The sequence below is a fragment of the Papio anubis genome, chromosome 6 (assembly GCF_008728515.1).
Source record: "Papio anubis isolate 15944 chromosome 6, Panubis1.0, whole genome shotgun sequence".
NCBI lineage: Eukaryota > Metazoa > Chordata > Mammalia > Primates > Cercopithecidae > Papio > Papio anubis.
Window position 1 is genome coordinate 115,439,338 of NC_044981.1, and position 19,022 is coordinate 115,458,359.

General features: G+C 35.9%; 1 protein-coding gene across 4 annotated transcripts in view; it reads right to left on the reverse strand.

Annotated features, from left to right (window-relative positions):
* Positions 1-19,022, reverse strand: part of STXBP5 (syntaxin binding protein 5) — a 193,501-nt gene that overhangs the window by 143,233 nt on the left and 31,246 nt on the right. For all 4 annotated transcript variants that reach the window (XR_646362.4, XM_003898071.5, XM_021937745.2 and 1 more), the window contains exons 3-4: positions 17,778-17,859; positions 13,823-13,923 (exon numbers count right to left, since the gene is read on the reverse strand). Coding sequence is in view for 3 of the 4 variants with exons in the window: in XM_003898071.5 (XP_003898120.1) it covers positions 13,823-13,923; positions 17,778-17,859 (183 nt within the window). In the remaining variant the exon portion in view is untranslated. The remainder of the gene's footprint in view (positions 1-13,822; positions 13,924-17,777; positions 17,860-19,022) is intronic.

Below are 19,022 nucleotides of genomic sequence, written 5' to 3' on the forward strand. Positions count from 1 at the left end.
GAATTTGAATGTTGGCCTGTCTTGCTAAGTTGGGGAAGTTCTTCTGGATAATATCCTGAATGGTGTTTTTCCACGTGGTTCCACTCTCCCCATCACTTTCAGGTACACCGACCCAACACAGGTTTGGTCTTTTCACACAGTTCCACATTTCTTAGAGGCTTTGTGCATTCCTTTTCATTCTTTTTTTCTAATCTTGTCATCATACTTTACTTCTTAAAGTTGATCTTCAATCCCTGATATCCTTTCTTCTGATCAATTTGGCTATTGATACTTGTGTATGCTTCATGAAGTCTTCATGCTGTGTTTTTCAGCTTCATCAGGTCATTTATGTTCTTCTCTAAACTGGTTATTCTAGTGAGCAATTCCTCTAACCTTTTTTCAAGGTTCTTAGCTTCCCTGCATTGGGTTAGAACATGTTCCTTTAGCTTGGAGGAGTTTGTTATTATCCACCTTCTGAACCCTACTTCTGTCAATTCCTCAAACTCATTCTCCATCCAGTTTTGTTCCCTTGCTGGCGAGGACTTGTGATCCTTTGGAGAAGAGGCATTTTGGTTTTTGGAATTTTCAGCCTTTTTACGCTGGAGTTTCCTCATCTTTGTTGATTTATCTATCTTTGGTCTTTGATGTTGGTAACCTTAAGGTGAGGTTTCTGTGTGGATGCCGTTTTTCTCGATGTTGATGCTATTCCTTTCTGTTTGTTAGTTTTCCTTCTAACAGTCAGGCTGCAGGTCTGCTGGAGTTTGCTGGAGGTGCACTCCAGACCCTGTTTGACTGGGTATCACCAACAGAGGCTGTAGAACAGCAAAGATCACTGCCTGATCCTTCCTCTGGATGCTTCGTCCCAGAAGGGGTACCCGCCAGACGCCAGCTGAAACTCTCCTGTATGAGGTGTCTCCCAGTCAGGTTACATGGGGGTCAGGGATCCATTTGAGGAGACAGTCTGTCCCTTAGCAGAACTTGAGTGCTGTGCTGGGAGATCTGATGCTCTTTTCAGAGCTGGCAGGCTTAAGTCTGCTGAAGCTGTGCCCACAGCTGCCCCTCTCCCCAGGTGTTCTGTCGCAGGGAGATGGGAGTTTTATCTATAAGACCCTGACTGGGGCTGCGGCCTTTCTTTCAGAGATGCCCTGCCCAGAGAGGAGAAATCTAGAGAGGCAGTCTGGCTAGGCTCCACGGGGGTGGGATCTGCTGAGACAGACCACCTGGCTCCCTGGCTTCAGCCCCCTGTGGAGTGAACAATTCTGTCTTGCTGGCATTCCAGGCACCACTGGGGTATATAAAAAAAAAAACAACTCCTACAGCTAGCTCAGTATCTGCCCAAATGGCTGGCCAGTTTTGTGCTGGAAACCCAAGGCCCTGGTGGCGTAGGCACCTGAGGGAATCTCCTGGTCTGTGGGTTGTGAAGACTTTGGGAAAAACATAGTATCTGGACCGAAATGCACCATTCCTCATGGCTTCCCCTGGCTATGGCAGGGAGTTTCCCAACCCCTTCTGCTTCCTGGGTGCGGCAACGCCCCACACTGCTCTGGCTTGCTCTCTGTGGGCTTCACCCACTGCCTAACCAGTCCCAATGAGATGAGCTGGGTACCTCTGTTGGAAATGCAGAAATCACCTCCCTTCTGTGTCGATCTCACTGGGAGCTGCAGATTGGAGCTGTTCCTATTCCGTCGTCGTCTTTTTTTTTTTTTTAAGACAGGATTTCACTCTTGTTGCCGAGGTTAGTGCGTAATGGCGCGATCTTGGCTCGCTGCAACCTATGACTCCCAGGTTCAAGCGATTCTCCTAAAGCATTTATTCTTAAGCAAATAAATGAATTTTGATTTTAAACTTAAGAAGTTAAAAATAAAGTAGGGATAATAGATATAAAAATTGATATTAATAAGTTACATATCAATTAAACAGTAGAACTATCACGATACATCCAACAATGGGATATAATTTTTCTTTGAATTTCTCTGTCCTAGAGTAACCAAAGAAACAAATTATCTGCCCCCAAACACACCCAGCATTCAGAGGTGGGATGGATATAGGTTACTGGTTACAGTTCTTCCTTGGCATCCATGGGGAATTGGTTCCAGGAGCCCCTTGAATACCAAAATCCAAAGATATTCAGTCCCTCATATAATCTACACAAATCTTCTCATATATTTAAATCATCTCTAGATTACTTATAATGCCAATACGATGTAAGTGCAATGCAAATATACTATGTTTTTTAATTTGTATTTTCCCCAAATATTTTCAAGCCATAGTCGGTTGAGTCCAGGGATATACAACCTACAGATACGAAAGGCTGACTGTATAGAAATTCTCATTGGAACTGAGAGAAAGTGGAAGGTAAAAAAGAGTTTATTAGTCCATAACAGTCTTGAAATTAGTTTTGGCAAATGGTGGATTTTTCTTAGTTAGGATTCAAGGCCAGGGAGTAATTCTCTGTGGGTCTAAGCTCTACTCTCTTAATCATTGTTCCTTTTCCATGTAAGTTACCACTTACTTGCAGCTGAGTTCTTTTATCAGCCTGCTTCTGGCTACAGCTTCCTTTTATTTTGCGCTCTCTCTGTCCCTTTCAGTCCAAGCTGTCAATGTGTCTACTGATGCAATTTTCTCAAGAAACTTACAGGTCTTAAATAAATTTTATTGGGTTTTACTCCATTAGACAAAAGTCACACTCACGAATCTTTTTTCAGAGAACCTTTTCTCTATTTTGGCTCCTGCTGAAATGCCTGTGGGATGGTACTTTTAAACTTTCTAGATTCTCTGGTTTCTTGAAAAGATCTGTGGGGTACACCATTAATCTCTTAAAAGGGGCCCTTTGTGTGACTGAATGTTCTGACCTTTTGATCTTTAAGGGGTTTTTAGTAAGAAATTATACAGTCACACTCTCACATTTTTCTCTGTGCCACACTTTCGGAAACAATCTCTCTTTTGCCAGCTGCATCACAGTAGGAATTCCCCAAATTGTCAAGTCCTGGTTCCCTTAAAAGTTCTTCACTCAATTTCTCTCTCTCCTCTTGCATTTTACTATAAAGCAGAAAGAAAAAGAATCAGCTCGCACCCTCAACACTTTCCTTAGAAATCTCTTCAGCTAAATATCCAAGTTAATCACTTACATATTGTATAGGGGACAATTCTGTTCTCCCACTATACAACAAGGAACCACTTTCTCCAGCCTCTTCCTAGCAAGAGAATCAAGTACTGAGTCCTACAAACAGCTTGTTCTGGGCAATATATGCTTTTCTATTCTATTCTTCAAAATTCTTCTAGCTTCTACTCACTGCCAAGTTCCAAAGTGACTTCCACATTTTTAGATATTTGTTACAGTAGTATTCCACTTCCAGGTACCAAACTAATACCAGGTATAATGTTTTTTACTGATTTGTAACAAAGTATCACAAATGTAATGGCTTAAAAGAATACCCATTTATTATTTCTGTAAGTTAGAGGTCCAGACACTTAATAGGTTCTCTGCTCAAGGACTTACAAGGCTAAAATCCACATTTCAGCCATGCTGCATTCCTGCATCCCTTTCTGGAAATGTTGGGAAAGAATGTGCTTCCAAGCTCATTCAGGTTGCTAGCTGAATTCAGCATCTGTGGATGTGGGACTAAATCCCTGTCTCCCTGCTGTCTGTCAGCGGGTACGCTCCTAGAGGCCACTGGTATTCCTACATGGCCCCCTCTATCTTCGAGGTCGGCAAGGAAGAATTCCTGTCCACTGTATCCTTCTCACACTCTGAGCCTTTTGACAGGAAAAACCCAGTCTCTTAAGTGCTCACCTGCTTGTCAGGCCTACGGAGGATCAACTTTGTATTTTAAGGTCAACTGATTTGGGAACTGAAATACATCTGGAAAAATGTCTTCACCAAGATAAGTGTTTGATTAATTAACAAGCAGGAGGTATGTGTACATCAAGGGGTAGATACCTTGGGGCCCATCTTATAATTCTGCCTACCACAGGCATATGTTTAGGAGTAAAATTGTTGGGTCATGAAGGATGTGAATACTGCCCAAGAAACTTCTGAAATGACTACAACACTTAAAACTCACATCAGTAAGTTATAAGAAGCTCCAGTTGCATCACAATCTAACTAACATCTTAGCCATTCTAATGAGTAGTTGTCGTTTTGGTCTCCATTTTCCTGATGACTGACTTTTGTCTTCTTTAAAAAAAAAAACTCAATTATTTCATCATATGTTCTCATATAAACCTCTAAAATGATATTCACTCATATTGTAATATACATTTGCATCTCTCTAATGTAAGCTATTCATGCATTAATAAATAGCTCATTCTGTTCATTGGTTCACTGGCAGAGCTAAGTAATTTTTTTTTTGAGATGGAGTCTCACTTTGTCGCCCAGGCTGGAGTGCAGTGGCATGATCTCACCTCACTGCAACCTCCGCTTCCCGGGCTCAAGCAATTCTCCCTGCCTCAGCCTCCCAAGTAGTTGGGATTACAGGTGTCCAGTACCATGCCCGGCTAATTTTTGTATATTTAGTAGAGACGGGGTCTTGCCATGTTGGCCAGGCTGGTCTTGAACTCCTGACTTCAGGTGATCTGCCCAACTTGGCCTCCCAAAGTGCTGGGATTATAGGTTTGAGCCACCGCACCCAGCCGAGCTAAGTACTCTTTTATTTGCCTTTGGTTATAAACCTTCTCCTTCCACATAATCTTTTAATGTCTTTTTATATAATCTTTTTACACCTTAAGTACCTTGTAAGGCCCTTTTGGAAAGAGAACAGTCTCTTTAAATATATCTCCCCTTTTCCTTGACAGAAGAAATTCCTTGTCAGGAAGTTGTAAAAGAGTGTTTTGCTGAGTACCAGCCCCCTAAAAATCTATCTAAGTGTAATGAAGATTTTAAATTAACTAATTGCATATGTTAAACGAGGACAAAATTAATCACAATACTAAAACAAATTAAAAGATGCAGAATTGTAGAAGAAATTCTGACAAGGAAAAGGGTAGAGGTATTCAAAGAGACTCCTTACTATGGATAATTTTATTCTAGGAAGTGATCCAATACTGCCTGAACATCTTTCCTTTAACAGTTTCAAAATTATCAAATCGTAACTGTCTTTCCTCTGAATATTAACAGAATTTTTCTTTTATTTTAAAATTTTGCTTGAATACGTGATACTCTATACCTAGAATTTCCAAGATGACTCTTCATTTCCATATCACCAACCAATTCTCTTTGTAGATCAGAATTATGTCCAGAGTAGTAGATCCCACATTTTCCCAACAGGATTGGGCACCATTTCATGCCTACGTTCTACTCCTTAATTTCATCCCATCAAATCACTCTCATATCTAATGTCTGTACACTTTTCATTAAGCTGCTTTCAAAGAAAAGTATTTTGATAATATTATGTGATTACCAGAGAAACTGTAATTCTAGGTCTTTGTTTCAATATTGTGATTAATTTTTTCCTTGTTTAACATGTGCAATTAGTTAATTCAAAATCGTATTAAGACCTGTATAGATATTTTGGCAGCTGGTAGTCAGCCAAACACTCTTTTACAACTGTCTAAGGTTATACCCTATTTACGTGGATACCGAGCAAATTACAAGCTTTATAAATATGCAAAGCACAGTATTGTAATAAAATAATGAAATAAGAGTGTAATGTAATAAATGAGTTTTTGTTTCTATATAAATTTATTTATGATACTGGGAAAATCTGATGCTAGGGTGGCAACTCATTGCTACAGTACATTATAAGCACAAAATCTCCTTTTGCTGTGCTGAATCTGAATAGATTAACTTCATTTGTTATACGGTTGTGTTTTTCCATGAGAGGACTTTGAACATGAATTCTCCATTGATATTTAAGTTATAAAATCTTGATTATTAATGTATTTCATATGATAATTTTCCTTCCCTTTCATTACTTTAGAATGAAAGCATACTTATGTTATTCTCTAAACAATGATGCATCTATCATCAAATATTAAGTCATATAGAAACTGTAAATCAGAGTATCAGAATAAAGAAAAAACATATGTCTTTAGAAATATATTAACTTTAATATTAAGATTCAGCTTTTCGGGTGTTTAACATACTTACGGGGGAAAATATTCTATAAAATTTCACTAAGGGAAATTTTCTTAACCCCTGAGAATAAATATTTATGTGAAAAGGTTTTACAAACAATAAAGCATTATATTAAATCAAGATGTATAAATATTAGACGATAATACTAGGTTCTAAATAGGAAAGTCCACATATAATTTAGTTTTCAGTCTTAAAATGTTTCACATATCGTTAGTTATAAACTTATGCAAAAACTTAACATGGTTGAGAATACTGGTCATACTAACTCACGGTGATGAAAAAAGACTAGAAGATAGTTGTAGCTGCTTATCAACCCAAGACTTGCTCCTATTTAAACTTCTTTAAAGGAAAAAACAAGATATAAGCTAAATGGAGCATATTCTGTTTTACTTATCAAATTCTCAGTTTCTATGGGAGCAAAGAACCCCTCTTCTACATGTATAAACCCAATGGCACATATTAACGAGGCTCACCAATATCAAGGAAAAGAAACAAAGGTGATATGTGTTTCCCAGAGCTGCCAAAACAAATCACCACAGCATGGGTGGCTTAAAACAACAGAAATTTATTATCTCACAGTTATGGAGGCAAGAAGTCTGAGATCAAGGTGTCAGCAAGGTGCTGCCCTCTCTGAGGGCTCTAGGGGAGAATCTGTTACATGCTTCTCCCCTAGTTGCTGGTATTGGCAGCTATCCTTTGCATTCCTTGGCTTACAGTTGCATCACTCAGCTTCTACCTCCTCCATCACGTGGTATTCTCTGAGTTTCTATGTCTGTGTCTCTTCACCTCTTCTTATGTGGACACCAGATTAGTCTTCACCTTCACCTTCATAATCTCATATTAACTTGACTACATCTGCAAAGACCCCATTTCTAACTAAGGTCACATTCATAGGTACCAAGAGTCAGGACTTCAAAATTATCTTTTTTTGGGAAAACAATTCAATCTGTAACAGAGGACGGGTAAGTAAAGTCCACACCCCCAGTATTCTACTATGACATACTGCTGCTACCAATTCCTTTCAGGCTACAGAAGATTGAGATGCTATAGCCGCTACTATCGGCAAATTAGTCCCTGTGATAAAAATTATACAGCAGACAAATCCCTGAGCTGAGCCTGGCAATTGGCACGACAAGCTACATGCTAATTAAGGAGGATATTTAAAATTGTATGTTTTTACTCAACTTTCAAAATATATTTTTCTTTTGTTTGCTGGTTTAAAAAAATTACATCTTGCATCCTAGTTGGTTTTAGCCTACTTTTCTTTTACAGCTGAATTGTGTGCTGCCCTCCTCAATTATATGGTGAAGTCCTAACCCCCAGTACCCAAGACTGTGACAGTATTTGGAGCTAGCGCCTTCAATTCAAACAAAAATTAGCCGGGCATGGTGGCGGGCACCTGTAATCCCAGCTACTTGTGAGGCTCAGGAGAATCACCTGAACCCAGGAGGTGGAGGTTGCAGTGAGCCAACATCATGCCACTGAACTCCCAACAGACCAAGATTCCCTCTCTCAAAAAAAAAAAAAAAAAAAAAAAAAAAAAAAGGCAAGCAGCAGCTCAGCAAACCTCAAGCAGTATAAATATGAAGAAAATAATAGCTACACATATCATTGTCAAAGTGCTAAAAACCAAAGATAAAGTGATAATTTTGAAAGCAGCCAGAGAATAGGACTCATCAAATAACCACTGATTTCTCATAAAAACAAAAAGGAGGGCAGAAAATCGTGGAATAACAACTTCAAAGTGTTGAAGGAAAACCACTGGTAGGTCATAAAACTCATAATCAGAAAGTCAACTGCAAATGCTTCAAATTAATTACAAACTGTCATTTCATGTAATTTCAAAATCATCAAATACTATATTTTACTGATTCTAAATGCTATTGACTCTAGGGCATGCCATTATTTTTATTTAGTATTAATAAAATTCACAAAACATTTTTGATTAATTATAAGACACCATTCATTAACAAAAACATTGTAACTTCAGAGATGTAAAAACGTTAAAAATACCAAATAAGTATATGCTAAAGTCAATAGTCCTCTTTCAAAAAGCCAAATCAAAATCCCAGCAAGCTACTGTGTGGCTATTGACAAACTGATTTTTAAAGTTCATATGAAAAGGCATAAAACCCACAATAGCCAACATAATACTGAAGAAGAAGACCAAAGTCGGAGGGCTTACACTACCCATCTTCAAGATTTGCTATAAAACTACAGTAATCAAGTCAATGTATACAGTCATCCCTCCATATCTGTGGGGGATTGGTTACAGAACCCCCTCAGATACCAAAATGCAATAATGCTCAAGTCCCTTATATAAAACTGTACAGTATCTGCATATAGCCTATGCACATTAAATAATCTCTTAATTACTTCTAATACTTAATACAATTTAAATGCTAAGTAAATCATTGTTATCTTGTATTTTTATTTGTATTATCTTTTTATTTTTCCCCCAAATATTTTCAGTCTGCTGATGGTTGAATCTAGATGTGGATCCCATAGATACAAAAAGCTGATTGTATTAGAAAAATAACAGACAAATAGATCAACTGATCTATCTTAAACAGAATAGAGAACCAGAAATAGATCTACTTAAATACAGTAAATTGCTCTCTGATAAGGGAGCAAACACAATTCAATGGGAAACAGATAATCTTTTCAACAAATGGTGCTGGAAGAACTGGACAATCATACGCAAAAAGAAAAAAAAAAAAGAAAAAAAAATTCTAGACCCAGAACTTACGTATTTCAAAAAATTTAAATCAACATGGATCGTAGATCTAAATGTAAAATGCGAAACTCTAAAACTTCTACAACATAACACAGGAGGAAATCTAGGTAGTGATCTTGAGTTTGGTGATGAATGTTTAGATGCAAACAACCGAAGTGTAATCTCTGAAAGAAAAATTAATATGCTAAACTTAATACAAAATATCTGCTCTACAAAGACACTGTGCAGTGAATAAAAGTAAAAGTCACAGACTAGGACAAAGTATTTGTAAAATAGCTATCTGATAAAGGTACCCAAAACATACGAAGAATTATTAAAACTTATCAATAAGAAACAAACAGCCCAATTTAAAAATGGGCAAAAAATCTGGACAACTCACCAAAGCAGCATATGAAACAAAGAAGAATATGAAAAGATAACCCATATCATGTGTCACTACGGAACTGCAAATTGAAGTAACAATGAGGTAACACTACACACATATTAAAATGGCTAACAACCATAAACTGGCAATACTAAATGTTAGTAAGGATATGGAGCAAAAGGATCTCTTACTCAATGCTAGTGAGAATGCAAAATAGTATAGCCATTAAGGAAGACAGCTTGGCAGTTTTTCACAAAGCCAAAGATAGCCCAGCATATGATCCAGCAATAGCACTCCCAGGTATCCAATTGTGTTGAAAATGTACATCCACAAAAAGTCTGCATGTGAATATTTATAACAGCTTTATTCATAATGGCCAACAAAAGCAAAAACCAAGACATCCTTCAATCAGTGAATGGAAATACAAACTGTCACATCTGTAAAAGAGATTTACTGATAAAAAGAAATGATTTAGCAAGCCACAAGACTAGTCAAGACCAGTAACATTAAATGCATATTGCTCAGTGAAAGAAGACAGTCTAAAAAAGCTACATGCTGTACGTATGATTCCAACTACAGTCATGTGTCACGTACAGATGGCTATGTTCTAAGAAACCCATCAGCAGGTGAATTCAACATTGTGTGAACATCATGGAGCATACTTACACAAACCTAGATAGGCTGTATAGTACAGCCTCTTGCTCCTAAGCTAGAAACCTGGAAAGCATATTACTATGTACTACATATTGAATACTGTAGCCAACTGTAACACAAAGGTTAAGTATCTGTGTATCTAAACATAAAAAGGTACAATAAAAATGTAGTATAATAGATTAAAAAATAGTACACCTCTAGAGGGCAGTTATCATGAATGGAGCTTGCAGGAATGGAAGTTGCTCTGGGTGAGTTCAGTGAGTGGTAAGTGACTGTGAAGGCCTAGGACATTACTGCACCCTAGTGTAGACTTTATAAACACTGGACACTTAGTCCAGACTAAATTTATTTTTAAAAATTTATTTCTTCAATAATAAATCAACCTTAGCTTACTGTAAACTTTTTACTTCATGAACATTTTAAATGTTTTAACTTTTTGACTCTTTTATAATAACCCTTCACTTACACGTTGTAAAACTAGTAAAAATATTTTTCTTTATCTCTTTATTCCATAAGCTTTTTTATATTTTTAATTTTTTTTTTACTTTTACTTTTTAAACTTTAAAAAAAAAAAAAAAACTAAGACACAAACACACACATTAGCCTAGGCCTACACAGGATCAGGATCATCAATCTCATTGTCTTCCACCTCTAGATCTTGTCCCGCTGGAAGGTCTGCAGTATGATAACAATGCCTTCTGGAATATTTCCTGAAGGACCTGCCTGAGGCTGTTTTTCTTAAATAAGTGGAAGGAATAAACTCTAAAGCAGTAATAAAACGTATATTCTAATATATAAGACAGTAACATAGTAATTGATTATCATTATCAAATATGTACTGTACACAATTATATGTGCTACACTTTTAGAGAATTGGTAGCACAATAGGTTAGTTTATACTGGTATTACTACAAACACGTGAATAATGTATTGCACTAAGATGTTATGATGTTATGACAGCTATAACATCCCTAAGCTATAGGAGTATTTCAGCTCCATTATAATCTTTTGGGACCATCATCATATATGCAATCGTCACTGAGTGTAACATCATTATGCAACACATGGCTACATATGACATTTTGGAAAAAGCAAAAACTACAGAGACAGGAAACAGATCAGATCAGTGGCTGACAGGGGTTCAGGATTAGAGAAAGAGTATGAATAAACAGGTGACACACACTGGTTTTTAGGTCAGTGAAACTATTCCATATGACACTGTAATGGTAGATACATGACATTACACATTTATCAAAATACATACAATTGTTCAACACAAATAGTGAACCTTAATATATTATGAACATTAGTTAACAACAATGTATCAATTTTGGTTCATTAATTGTAACAAACCACATTAATGCATGTTAATATCAGAGAACACCATGGGGGGGATGAGTTAGGGGAATGAGGGTGGTATACGAGGTATATGGAAATTCTCTGTAGTATCTGCTCAATTACTCTATAAATCTAAAACTGTTCTAAAAATAAAGTCTATTAATTTAAAAACTGTGCATGTTAAAATCAAAGAAATGTGATGTAGTTCCCTGTTTTGGGTATCATAATACAGTAAGAGTTAGAAATAGAGAGACAGACATAAGACTACTACTACAAACTTTAAGATATCTCATTTTCTGTTTAACAATCAAATACTTACTAAGTACTTACTATGTCAAAAAAGTCACCAGTTACCTCGTCATGACTTAGCTGTGATTATACCTATTTTTCCTTACATCTCCCAACTCTCTAGTCTCTATGCTGCTTTTTACCCTTTGCCTTATTCCAAGTATCGTTTCTCCCAAATCATGTTTCTCACTAATTCCATAAGATGTCATGAGAATCAAATAAGAGAGTCTAAGATAAAGCCCTAGAACTCACAGGTTTCCTTCCTCTACTTTAAGTTCACACTTCTTACCTCTACTGTTATTACAGTTGTTATAACTATATTGTTCTCACATTCTCTTCTTCCGCCTTTATTGTCAACAGGTTTTAATCAAAATTTTAGACATTAAAAACCAAAACTTGACTGGAAAAAAGTAGCTGCTTAAGAAAATCAACTTTTCCTTAGAAATTAAAATAAAAGAATCAAGTATTTCCCTTTTGGTATTCCTATAAGATTCAAAATTTTAAAAATTTCCTCAAAATACATAAAAAAAGATTGTGCTTTTAATGTTAACTACATATTATATACATATATACAATCACACGTGTATATAAAATAACAATATATGTCTCTCAAATTATTGAGGGGACTATATCCTTACTCATATTTCATACCAAAATAAATTCCATATAAATCAAAGATTAAGTATAAAAAGTAAAACTTTAAGAGTACTAGAAAGGCCAGGCATGGTGGCTCATGCCTGTAATCCTGGCTCTTTGGGAGGCTGAGGAGGGCAGATCACTTGAGGTCAGAGTTCGAGACCAGCCTGGCCAACATGGCAAAACCCTGTCTCTACTAAAAATACAAAAATTAGCCGGGTGTTGTGGTACACGCTCTAGTCTCAGCCGCTCAGGAGGCTGAGGCATGAGAATTGCTTGAACCTGGCGGGTAGAGGTTGCAGTGAGCCCAGATCATGGCAGAGCAAGACTATGCCTCAAAAAAAAAAAAAAAAAAAAAGAGTACTACAAAAACATATAGAGGACAATGGCTAATAAAATAAGGGTGAATGTCTTCTTTTGAGAAATGTCTGTTCATATCCTTTGCCCACTTTTTGATGGGGTTGTTTGTTTTTTTCTTGTAAATTTGTTTGAGTTCTTTGTAGGTTCTGGATATTAGCCCTTTGTCAGGAACACTTTTACACTGTTGGTGGGATTGTAAACTAGTTCAACCATTATGGAAAACAGTATGGCGATTCCTCAAGGATCTAGAACTAGATGCACCATATGACCCAGCCATCCCATTACTGGGTATATACCCAAAGGATTATAAATTATGCTGCTATAAAGACACATGCACACGTATGTTTATTGCAGCACTATTCACAATAGCAAAGACTTGGAATCAACCCAAATGTTCATCAGTGACAGATTGGATTAAGAAAATGTGGCACATATACACCATGGAATACTATGCAGCCATAAAAAAGGATGAGTTTGTGTCCTTTGTAGGGACATGGATGCAGCTGGAAACCATCATTCTTAGCAAACTATCACAAGAACAGAAAACCAAACACCGCATGTTCTCACTCATAGGTGGGAACTGAACAATGAGATCACTTGGACTCAGGAAGGGGAACATCACACACCGGGGCCTATCGTGGGGAGCGGGGAGAGGGGAGGGATTGCATTGGGAGTTACACCTGATGTAAATGACGAGTTGATGGGTGCAGCACACCAACATGGCACAAGTATACATATGTAACAAACCTGCACGTTATGCACATGTACCCTACACCTTAAAGTATAATAATAAATAAATTTTAAAAAAAATAAATAAATAAGGGTGAAAAAGTTTTTCCAATCAAAGCCCCAAATTCACAAGTCATATTAGAAGAAATTTCTATGACCAAGCTAATCTACTTCTACAAATTTATCTTATGGATATACCTGTATATGTAGACAAAGACATATATGTAACATAACATCACAACAGAGTAAAATGAATACTATGCAGTTATGAAAATGATTCAGGAAGATTTAAATGTGCTGATATGAGCCAATCTATGGGATATGTTAAGTAAAAACAAGTTACAGGAAGAGTATGTAATAGCTTCCCTTTTATGCAAAAAAAAAAAAAAAGCAGAGGAGATATACAGAGATTTTTTCTTTTATATATACCCTGTAAATCCTTCCACAAGGACACAAAAGAAACTTATGTGGTTGCCTGAAGAAAGTAAGATGGATCTAAAAAAGAAGGAATCTTGCTTTTCAGTATATCCTCTGAAGTTTTTGAATTAGTTTTTAGAATGTGCATAAGGTCCATCACACACAAAAAAATCAAAGACTGAAATTCAAGAAAATATCATAATAGTAAATATCCTATACATAGGATAACTGGGAGAATTCTTACCTTTCTCGGCAAAATTTAAGCGAATGTAGTATGGCAGGCCTCTTCTGACGCAAATTCCATAAGTGTAAGGTGTCATCAGCCAAGGCACTCACAAGAGCTCCCTTAAAAATCAAAAATAATACATTTCATATATAATACATTTTATAAACATGAAGCCTACTCAATAGCTGCCAGAAATATCTCCTTCCCAAATTTCAAAACTTTCTGCCAGCAGATTTAGATCTAAGAAACATTTGCCTCAAATTCAAAACAGCAGATGTAAAAAGTGCATGTGTATTACATGTATGTAAATAAATTAACTTCTTCAATAATTTAAAGTATAATTTAGTATCTCATAAGCCGAAAGTATACTAGGATCTAGTGGAATAGTATGGTTAACATCCAGTTATTTAACATTAGAGATCAGACTGTAAGTTACTTTGTAACTATTATACATACCTCCTTGATTAGCAGAGCAAAATATGATATGAAGTAACACCCTCATTTCATTTGGCTTAAGACAAATCCTTATGGAAGTACTATGCTCAGATCATAATTCTACTATTAGAATGGTATGGAAAATAAACATAGCATTTGGCACACTGTAATATCCATGTCTGAAGGTTTGAAATCTGACTAATTTAGAATGTTAAAATGTCTGATACAACTAAATATTATTATTTATAGGGAAGAAAAAGCCTGGCAGTATTTGAGAATCATTTAAGTGGCTCATTCTCACCCAAACCCAACAAATCAGAATTTCCAGAGTGCTATGGTTTAGATGTGGTTTGCAATGCCAAAACACATCATGTTGAAGTGTAATTGCCAGTGAAGTGGTGTTGAGAGGTGGTGAACCATCCCTCATTTGTGTCATAAAAGATCTGCCTCTGTGAAGGGTTTAATGCAGTCTCCAGGTAGGGAGGGAGTTCCTTCCCTCACAGGACTGGATTAGTTCTTTTGCTAGTGAGTTGTTATAAAGTGAGGGTGACCTCTTTGCTCTCCTGGCATGCACGAGCTTCCCTTTCTGCTTCTCTACCATCTTATGAGGCAGCATGAGGCCCTCACTAGAAGTCAGCCAGATGCAGCTGCTCAATCTTGGACTTCCCAGCCTCCAGAATCAAAAGTTAAATAAATAAACTTCTTTCTTTATAAATTACCCAGACTCAGGTGTTCAGTTATAGCAACAGAAAATGGCTGAAGACACAGACCAAAGATCTATGCAAGTATACTTTGAAAAACCTCTAGAGATGATACTGATATAAAATTGTAAATGCAATGTGACAATTGTGAATAAAATTAAGACTCTCTAGACTAGAGCTGATTTATTAAGACATCTGAATGCTTTTCTTCAAAGGAGTTAGAAATCTATCATCAAGAACTGAGAGAAGAGTAAGACAAGAGATGTAACATGCCGAATTTATATTAATTTCAAAAAAGATTTGCAAGACCAATCTTTTAGGTTATTGTAAGAAATTGTAAAGTCTCCCTCTTTCAAAATAAGAGTTTCTCATCTACTCAGAAGAATTAAAACAGCTACCAGGACAAGATTTATATCATCTCTCCAACTCCTTTCCATCTTCAAAATTCTATGAGGGCTACCCTAGTGTGTAACTTCTGTTGACAGGACATGACAACTGGAAAGCAGAAATACATAAAGTCCACATTCTCTCCATTTCACTAAAAGCACTGTCTTATCTAGATCACTTTGAAGTAGAGAAACTCAAAATACTTAGGGTGTCAAAGATTTGTACTGCTCTTTCTTATTTCCATCAAATAAAAGGCCATGTCACCCTCTTTCTTAATATGTTTACCGCATCTCAAAATCTCCAGGAAGAAGAGAAGACATAGAGCCAAAATAGCAATAACAACTAACCTCCTCTTATGGTGGCTCCTTCACCTATATAGTATATAGTTTTCCAAATCTGAAAGCAAACAGGTCCACCTAATTGTCAGATTTCCACTTTTTAAAACAAACAAAAAAAAACTACCTTTATGTATTTATAATTTAATATTTAAGCAGGTCAAAAAAAAAAATGGCCCTTCCAAAGAAGTCTATGATCAATCTTGCTGAAGAGAAAAAGAACACTTAATATGAATGAAAACAGCACAAATTTAAGATTTCTAAAATTTAGGTCTACAGTAAATGATCTGCCGTATTTTATTAACATTGGCTCAAGTGTTGCTTTAAAAAATAATCTTAACACAAGTATAAAAATGAAGAACAGGACAGGCATGGTGACTCACGCCTATAATCCCAGTACTTTGGGAGACTGAGGCAGGCAGATCACAAGGTCAGGAGTTAAGAGACAAGCCTTGCCAACACAGTGAAACCCTGTCTCTACTAAAAATACAAAAATTAGCTGGGTGTGGTGGCATGCGCCTGTAGTCCCATCTACTTAGGAGGCTGAGGCGGGAGAATCATTTGAACCCGGGAGGCGGAGGTTGCAGTGAGTCAAGACCACGCCATTGCACTCCAGCCTGGGTGACAGAGTGAGACTCCATCTTAAAAAAAAAAAAAAGAGAGAGAGAGAAAAAACAGGTTAATAGTTGCCAGGGACTGAGGGTGAGCAGGAATTCAATTACAAAAGGATTCCCTTAGTATTGAAGGCACTTCTTTATTTCTGAGGGAATTCCTTCCCTTAGTGCTGAGGGAACTGATCTGTATCTTGATGTGGTAGTCCTTACATACATCTGTACATGTGATAAAATTGAACTACACACACAAACACACAAATGAGTCCATATATGAACTGGTGAATCTAAATAAAGGTCTATAGTCTAGTTAATAGTATTGTTTTGATGTCATTTTCCTCGTTTGCTATTGTATTATTGTTATATAAAATTTTACTACTGAGAGAAGCTAAAAGGGTACACAAGCTCTCTCTGAAACTATTTTTAAACTTAACCATGAGTATAATGATTCCATAATAAAACATTCTTTAAAAGAGGAAAAATAATCTGAGTCTTCATATATGGCTTCAACAACTTTCTACATTGTAATTTTTAAAAATTTAACATTTTAAAATGCCTGATATACACTTCTATACAGGATACTGAAGGTTTTAAAAACACATCCGCTGACCTTGAAAAATCTAGACAATTGTAAATTATTTGGATTACAGTTTTATGGAGGTTTTTATGTTGTCATAATTATCTTTTTATACCCAGGATGCCTTTCTTAAATCCTCTGGTATGAATAAAACATTTATCAAAAGCCACAGGTATTCAGGAATTTATTTTCTCTCACATACATTTAAGAAATTATTCCACGGAGCCTAAGGGTTTATGGACTAAACTAATGTCCACAATCTATCCTCATATTTAAGGAGATCAGAGCCTTTTCTGAAGCAATTTCTCTTTCTTCCTTCTACGACCAGTTTTCCCTATCAATACTTGCAGTAAACATCTATTCTCAGAGCTGCTCGTATGTTCTCAAAATATGCAAAAACCGTGTTTCCTATGCTGATAAAATGCTGTTTTCTCTAGCTCCTTCCATACTTTCAAAAGGAAAGGCAACGTCAATTACTTAAAGCAACTGACATATTTGTGTGTTAATTAAGAACTCTGGGCAGTAACTACTTTCTAATGAATGAATGTTGGTTTCTTGGTTGTATTTCAAAGCAATTCATTAAAGAAGCACATTCTTTGATTTGTAATAAGCTCAATCTTTTAAAAAATATTTTAATATAGATTTCTATGTTACCCAGCATTCAATATCCCTTAAAATTTAAATGCAGCATGTTTTACCAAAAACGTTTACCTTAGGCCATTTAGTTTACAACATTGTCTTCAGAAAACATTTTACATTATTTATGTAACTGTTCATGACGCTACTTTAAAATGAATTACTATTTCTGATTATAAATTAATTTTTGTTCAAATATTTAAATAAATGTGAACGCATGTAAGAAATCTGAAAGACTAGATGTGGCCCTACTTTAGATATAAGTAGAAATGATTAAAACAATTCACTAACCTCATTAATCAGGAACTGGAGCTGGATTACTGCAGCTCCACTGTCATGCTGGCAATAACATTCTACTCCTGGACGACCAAAGCTGTAATTAATTCCATTAAGGAGTTTATGGTATTTGTTTGGTTTTTTGAAACTGGTAAATTATATAATAGGCTGATAAATATTCCAATGACCTCATTTTCAATACAGGCTATTTACTGAAGTTGAGATTTAGAGCTAGGTTTGTTACACATCCATCTAATAGTTTCTGTTGAAAAGTCTCAGAGATTACAGGTTTAAACAAAATAAGCAAATTAGAAGAAAATGAATTATTAACATCAGCAACATATTAAAACAAGATAATATATAGGTTAATATATTTTATGCTGGCCCATATGTATTATATAGGATAATACATTTTATGCTGGCCCAAATTATTTTCTTCATCTTAAAATAACAAAAAGACGACAAAGGTGGTTGGATCTACAGAACGTCCAATTTTGCTGTAATCAGCAAACAAATCTGAAAAGTAGGCAAATGTCATTTTGGAATGTTGCTTTTCGGAACAGTAATCTTTTTACTATCATTTTTCATTTCTGCCGTGTAATTTTTAAGTAAGGCTAAAAATATAATGAAGAACTACATAACTATGTTTCTAATTGACACATGATTTTGTTTCACCAAATGAATGTGTCCATCTTTTACAACAGGCATGGATACTGATTAAAATGAACTGGCATACAATAATAACAGCAAATATTTATATAACATTTTCCACGTGTTAGGCATTATGGAAATGTTATTTATATCAACTCATTTAATCCTCATAACTCATGAAGAATATGTTATCTTCCCCCATTTAAACAGATAAGGAAACTGAAGTACAAAGAAATTAAGTAACCTGCCTCAAGTCACACAACTAGAAGTAGCGAAAATAGAATATAAAGAAGCATTCTGGCTCCAGAGTCTACACTCTAAATTAGTAAAGCATGCTGAGTAAAAACATCAAAACAGAACAGAAAAAAAAAAACTGTACATTTGTAGAACTCACTATGTGTCAGGCACTGTTATATGCATTTTACCTTCATAAGCTTGAAATAAGAAGGCAGTCATTTTAATCAGCTGTAAACTAATCTCATTTTGCCAGTTATTAAATATTACCCTAAAGTAAAAAGTAAAATGTAAAAATAAAATTTGGTGGGATTTAATAAATTATAGTTGCCGGTATATAAATTCACATTCAGGTACAGTCTGTTTCTGTATTCT